The following is a 7,210-nucleotide window of genomic DNA, read 5'->3' on the forward strand; positions in this document are numbered from 1 at the left end:
GCCGATAACCAATGCCGGCGCCGTGAAGTCGCTGATCTACGTGCTCAAGACAGGAACAGAAACCTCGAAGCAGAACGCAGCGTGTGCGCTTCTCAGCTTAGCGCTTGTGGAGGAGAACAAGAGCTCGATCGGCGCATCCGGCGCGATTCCGCCACTGGTGTCGCTGCTGATGAACGGCTCCAGCCGCGGGAAGAAGGACGCGCTGACGACGCTGTACAAGCTGTGCTCGGTGAAGCAGAACAAGGAGCGGGCAGTGAGCGCCGGCGCGGTGAGGCCTCTGGTAGAGCTTGTGGCGGAACAGGGGTCTGGCATGGCGGAGAAGGCTATGGTAGTGCTGAACAGCCTAGCAGCTATTCAAGAAGGAAAAGACGCAATCGTGGAGGAAGGTGGAATCGCTGCTCTGGTTGAAGCGATCGAAGATGGTTCGATGAAGGGAAAGGAGTTCGCCGTATTAACGCTTCTTCAGCTGTGTAGTGAGAGTGCTATCAACCGAGCGTTTCTTGTGAGGGAAGGCGCCATTCCTCCTCTCGTTGCTCTTTCCCAGTCCGGTACTGCTCGAGCTAAGCACAAGGTCAGTTGGAGTCTCTCTATTTAGTTTCTCTTTATTACTCTTTAATCTTGTGCTTATATTTTCTCATTATAATATCTGCATCAAAGAGTTCTCATTCACTGAAACACGCCGATTTATCAAAAGTGTTCAATGTCAGTTAGCTTGCCTTGACCTGATAACGCTCACGTGATTCATGTTATTCACAACATATGAAATGGAATTGACCAAGGAGAAGGTCTTCCATCCTCCGCAAATTGTGCTATTTTGATTGAAAACTTGCTCATTATTATTTAATTTATTATTATTCTAGTTTTTAAATCTTACATGACCCTCTTCCTTGCTGTCCTCTTTCGTATTCAAGCTTATGTTTGCTTCTGGCTTTGCAGGCTGAAACACTCCTTCGATATTTGAGAGAATCAAGACAAGAAGCATCGTCTTCAAGTTCTTAAGGTGGAGTTATTACTACTACTACTTAGGGAGGTAATTAATTATACAATGTAATTGGTTATTGTATATATAGTGTTTTGCTTGTTTGTACAGTGTGTCCAACATAGTTTGAACGATGTCTATTGAATTTAGAAGCAGCTTAGCGAGTTATAATAGACTGACACCTTAGATGCATGGATTTTAGCTAGGTTTGGGATTTTGCTTTCCCTTGTTCAATTTGTTATGTTTCCCTGGAGCTACCTGGTTGTGTTTGGATTTTTTTTTTTTTTTTTTAAATTAGGTTGTTAAATTTTCTTTGTTTTTTCGTATTCAAGCTTATGTTTGCTTCTGGCTTTGCAGGCTGAAACACTCCTTCGATATTTGAGAGAATCAAGACAAGAAGCATCGTCTTCAAGTTCTTAAGGTGGAGTTATTACTACTACTACTTAGGGAGGTAATTAATTATACAATGTAATTGGTTATTGTATATATAGTGTTTTGCTTGTTTGTACAGTGTGTCCAACATAGTTTGAACGATGTCTATTGAATTTAGAAGCAGCTTAGCGAGTTATAATAGACTGACACCTTAGATGCATGGATTTTAGCTAGGTTTGGGATTTTGCTTTCCCTTGTTCAATTCGTTATGTTTCCCTGGAGCTACCTGGTTGTGTTTGGATTTTTTTTTTTTTTTAAATTAGGTTGTTAAATTTTCTTTGTTTTTAATGACCCTTGTTTTGTGAAAAGGGTTGCTGATTGTATCATTGTATGTTAATTTTCCTGCTTTTAGTGGAAGTACGGTCCTTTTACTACACTATTACCTCTGGAATGTTTAGTGATTAGTGTCCATAGTCTCCTATGGTCTAAACTCTAAACAGAGCTTGAGTTTCTTATATTGGATGTTGCTGAATGCATTGCCTAATTTATAGGCTATTAGATGAACTCTATCTGTTTAACACTTTGGATGTAACTCTCGACTGAAGCTGGTATTCGAGAGAATCTTCTGTAAGGTATGTTTAGTTATAGGGTAAAAATGAGGTGAAAAAGTACACACGACGTTCACCCATGGAAAATTTTCAACTCATTTTAACCCCCCAAGTAAACATATCCGAAGTCAACAAATGTATCAGCTTTTTTATACCCAGGAATTATTCATTTCATGGCTGTTTGCCTTGAAGGTTTGGACTATGATTGGCTGGAAAGTTGGGAGTGAAAATACGGAATATGTACTTATCTTAAGACATAGGCAGGGTAACCCAGAAACTTGTTGAGAATTCAGAATTGTCTGCAAGGTCCAAGTTGGTGTGGTGATTATTCAAACAATTATCAGTATACTACAGAAAATCAAAAGAATTATTCTATAAACGACAAGAGTCTTATAAAACACTTGATTATCAATTTCCTAAAAGGAGCGAATCTGATAGATTCAGTCAAGATGGGCCTTGTAATATTGGAGTTAGCTTTTATCCTTTTCCTCCTTCTGAATGGCCATTTAGATTGCGTACCTTATCTTACCGCAAAGATCTTCAACTTAAGATAAATGTTTGGTGGTGTTAAGAAAGATTAAGGACGAGAGTGGGGCATGATTATTAGTGTTTTCATGAATAATTTGGGTGGTGATCATGCTGTAGGTCCCTCGGGTGGCTTGTCCTTGTGAACGAAGCGGCACTACCGCTGTATTCTACCATATGAGATTCCAAGTTGCACCTAGAGCCCCACCTTGCAGTCAATTCCACCAAAGATTACATCATTTTTTGTTGTACAAAGTTTCCTCATCCAGCATCTCACATCTTGTTTTTTTATTTTCTATTAACTTTTCAAATCTTATTGTCCCTTTTAATAATCACCAATTAGCTGGCAGAGCAGGTATGTTTTGTCACGATGTTTGTTTGGAGGGTTGCACTTTCAAATCCAGAGTTTTGAATGATCAAGTGTCGGTGTTTGCAGTATAGTTCATGCACTTTAAAAGTATGAATATTATATAAATTATTATTAGGTTGATTGCTTGCATCATCAGAAAGTGAAGCTATTTAGTGATAATGAGATTTCTTTGGTTTATCTAAATATTTGAAGTTTCCTGGGACTTACCGGAACTCAACAAAGCTTGGGTTGTTGAGTTTCTCGTCAACTACACTACTTAGAGCTTACTCCACCATATCTTGCAATATCTTACTCAAAGTTACTTTCAACTTGGTTTCTACAATGGTGTGACTCCAAGACCAACCAAAAAGAAAAAGGAAAAGACACCAAGAGAAGAGAAAGAAAAAAAAAAACTGAAATTGTTCATAAGATTATTCACAAACTATACTTGGTTTCTTGTCCACTTAAAATTACCACACACTTATAATAATAGTTTTCTTCAACAGAAGTATTATATTGAGGTCTAAACCATGACCTTGCGGGAAAATTAAGCCTCTTATTTACGGATACTTGATAATTCCCCAACGACATTTATAAACAGCTTTTTCACCTCCAACTAATTCATCCACAAAGATAAAGAAAGCCAACCAATTATCTTTGTTGTTTAGCAAAGGAGACAAGTGGCTATTAGCATCAAACTACTCCTTGCTGTTTTAGCTCTTTCTCCTTGTTATCCTCTTTTTTCTTGTCAAATGGGAAAGGTCTGAACCCTTTCTGAAGCAACTTCTCAACCTCCTCAAACTGAAGCCCTTTGGTCTCAGGGACTAACATATAGATAGCCAAAAGCCCAAGAAAAGAGAATCCAGCAAAGAGGAGGAATGTGCCAGAGGAGCCTAATGCCTTTGTCATGCTCAAGAATGACTCACTCACAATGAGATTAGAGCACCAGTTGAAAACTGCAGCTATGCCTCCACCCAGACCTCTGAATCTCAATGGGTATATCTCCGAGTTCAGGACCCAAGGCACCGTTCCCATTCCTGGAGAGTATGCCAATATGTACAATCCGAGGAGTCCGACTGCAAGGATCCCGATTCTGCTTGGACAGCCCTGCGAAAACCATACTCGATGATGCTCATGGCACACGCCCCTGACACTCTTTGATGATGCCAAACATGCTCCAGGATGAAACTGGATCACAGATAAAAAGATATAGAATTAAGTCTTGCTTAATCAAGCTATGTATCATTAGGAGAAATTTCAGATTTTCAAGTAATATACTCTCCGTGTTCAAAATATCTGACTTAAAAAAATTGATAAGATAATATCAAGATACCGAATTCTCACTGTGACATATTTTAGAATGGAGGAACACAATGGAAAGCATGAGGCATACATGATATGACCATGCAATAGGTTACACGGTTCTTGAAAATATACTACCATGGTACCGATCATATATGATTGTGTATAGTACTTGTGCATCATTAAATGGTGAACAAAAAATTTTGATATTATTATATGAAACTGAACAGGAAGCTAGTAGAACTTACTTCACCACTACTGCTGCTACAAAATGCACATTCTGCTTGCAAACACTGCATGCAGTTCCATGAGGAGAAATTCGGAGTCTTTGTGTAAGCCTGGCATGTAGAGTTTGCACCGAAGCTGAGGGTATCCTTGTTACTAATGGTAGGAGAGTGGTGAGCTGCGAGGTTGAATATAACACTCAACGCTACGAGGCAAACTATAATGCCAATCATGGAGACTAGCATCAACTTTCTCCTTCCGAATCTATCAACGAAGAGCATACTCAAGATGGAGCCAAACGCATTCAGACCAGAAGTAACCAGAGAAAGCGCAAGAGCTGTAGAATTCGAGGCTATTCCAGCGAATTGAACAATGGTAGGGCTGTAATACATGACAGTGTTAATGCCAACAAACTGCTGAGTAACTTGCACTATGATGCCTGCGTAGAGTGCTCTTCGGATAACTTCATTAGCCAATGCACCCTTGAGTTTCTGTCCTAGGTTTTGCCCAATCAAGCCTTCCTCTGCCTTCTCTGTTTCGATGGATTCACGCATCAACTTGATCTCCTCTTCAACTTCGTTGGCGAGAAGAATCTTCGACAGAATCTGCTTTGCCTCGTCTTCCTTACTCTGCCAAAAAGAACTAAATTAGTATACATGAAATTGGCACCAATGTAAATTCTTTTGGGGTTAGCAGATGTATGAAATCAGAATTCTTGCTCCACATGATTGATCATTCTCATGTATTATTAATAAATTATTTGGGATTAATTTTTCAACTTTATATGCTTATATAAGCTCACATGACATCAACAGAGTAGCTAGATGTTAAAAATTATGGAATTTTAGTTTAAATCATAAGATTTGGTAAGGTTTCTAATGAGAGAAAATACTCATTTGAAATTTAAAAAAAAATTAAGGGCATTTGTTAGCAAACCCTTCACAGCATTGGTTTTTAGGAGACTGCTCGTGGCTCATGAGATACACAGGAAGAAGTTAACAAACATCTGAGTTTCATCATAATTATGTATCAGATATTCAGATATCAAACCTTAGCCTTGTCCTTGCTATTCAACATAAGAAAAAACAAACCTATATCTGTGAGTATTTTGTCAGAGACAGCATAAATTTCAGTAGATTAAGAATCATTCAAGACTAATGCATGGAAATTTCAATCTTCACCATCATGGAAACTTTTTTGCTTGGCAATTACTTAGTATTTACCTGCCTATACAGCCATCTAGGTGACTCAGGGAGGGATAACATCAATATGAACTGAACCAAAGCAGGAACGCCTGCTACACCGAGCATCCAACGCCATGTTCCAGGAGCCTTAAACAAATCAAATTGAAAGATCGATTAAAAAACATAAATCAATCAAACTACTCAATCTGTTCCATTTTATCTATCACTCTCAGTTTTTGCATACCCTGGTAAATGCCAAGTTGATAAGGTAAGAGAGGAATTGGCCACCAGTGACTAAGAAAGAATTGATGCTGACTAATGCTCCTCTGATCTTAGCAGGGGAGGCCTCAGATATGTACAGAGGAGCTGTCATGGATGCCATGCCAACTCCCAAACCAACCAAAATCCTCCCAATTAAGATAACCCATGGAGCTGGAGCTGCAGCCATAACTATTGCACCCAGAAAGAACACGACATCAGCCATTAAAAGTGTCTTCTTTCTGCCTAGCTTGTCATTCATCCACCCCCCAAATGCTGCACCAATTATAGCTCCTGCAACAGCCATGCTCACAATAGTTTCCTGCCAAAACAATGAATAATTATAACAATAATTACACACATGACAACAAAGTATTTCCATAAACAAAGCCTTGTCCCATTAGATCAATCAACAATTAAGAGAAATCAGGGTATCCACCACCGGAATCGATGGCGAATTCCCGGCTGATTCCCTCCTAATGACGGAATTCCATAGATGCTTTTCATGTAAATACTATAAAACCATATGATATCCTCTCTAAACATGAAAAGAACAAAAGGATGAGAAGATGAAGATGCATGGATACCTGGAGCCATGTTTTCTTATCAACTTGTTCAAAATCATCACGGATATACAACAAAGCGCCAGAAATAACACCTATAGGAAAAAGATACAATTATGAATTGTTGGAATGAAAGAAGGGGGTGTTACAGTTACTGTTATTAAAACCTGTATCATAACCAAAGAGAAGGCCTCCAATGCCAGCAGAAAGAGCGAGGCGCATAATATATGGTGATTGAATGGATCTCCGCCAGCATTCTGTGAACTCCGTCTTGTCTGCACTCTGTTGACCACCTTCCATTGTTGATGGAGGTTGAAAAATGCTCGCTTTCTGTGAAAATCAGACACAACCAATGCAGTGCAAGTTCTGCAAACCCGGAAGAAAACACGTTACTCGTTAGTCAATATTCAACACTCAACACTCAACTCTCAACTCTCAACTCTTGCTCATTTTTTATACTAAAGAATTCCATAAAAATTGAAACTTGAAACAACCCTTGCGTTACTTATAGAAACTGTTCTTAAATAATTTGATTTAATTTGTATGCCTTATCTGCGTAGAAAGATTTTGACCTTCACGTTCAAAATGTATGACCAATAATTTGACATTTTTAATTAGGGTTTAATTCTAATTCGAAGATATTTTACACAGTTTTCTATTAGTAGTGTGTTAAAATTATATTCTTTCTAAAAATAACTAAATGCAAATATTTAATTGGATCGGTTGAAACTTATTCCTGTTCTAATAAAGTCGCGAGTGCCGTTGTTAAAGTTCAAGTCTCTTGGCTCAGGACGGTAGCAATATTGCAATGGAATAAAAAAAAAAAAAAAGAAAAAGAGTAACAA

The 7,210-nt window shown here is 38.6% G+C and overlaps 2 protein-coding genes across 2 annotated transcripts in view; one reads left to right on the forward strand and one right to left on the reverse strand.

The window, feature by feature from the left end:
• The window catches only part of LOC107638704 (U-box domain-containing protein 4), a gene marked incomplete in the record, with an annotated part of 2,312 nt that extends 1,069 nt beyond the window's left edge, over nt 1-1,243 (forward strand). The window contains 2 exon segments of the mRNA XM_016342066.2: nt 1-571; nt 937-1,243. Coding sequence (XP_016197552.1) covers nt 1-571; nt 937-999 — 634 coding nt within the window.
• LOC107638702 (inositol transporter 4) lies at nt 1,669-7,014 on the reverse strand. Its single transcript, XM_016342065.2, has 6 exons — nt 6,533-7,014; nt 6,390-6,460; nt 5,789-6,124; nt 5,584-5,691; nt 4,384-4,989; nt 1,669-4,021 (listed from the first exon to the last, which is right to left on the reverse strand). Exons 1-6 carry the CDS (start codon nt 6,663-6,665, stop codon nt 3,527-3,529), a joined length of 1,749 nt encoding a protein of 582 aa, XP_016197551.1. The 5' UTR covers nt 6,666-7,014; the 3' UTR covers nt 1,669-3,526.

The sequence above is a fragment of the Arachis ipaensis genome, chromosome B04, assembly GCF_000816755.2.
Source record: "Arachis ipaensis cultivar K30076 chromosome B04, Araip1.1, whole genome shotgun sequence".
NCBI classification, from domain to species: domain Eukaryota; kingdom Viridiplantae; phylum Streptophyta; class Magnoliopsida; order Fabales; family Fabaceae; genus Arachis; species Arachis ipaensis.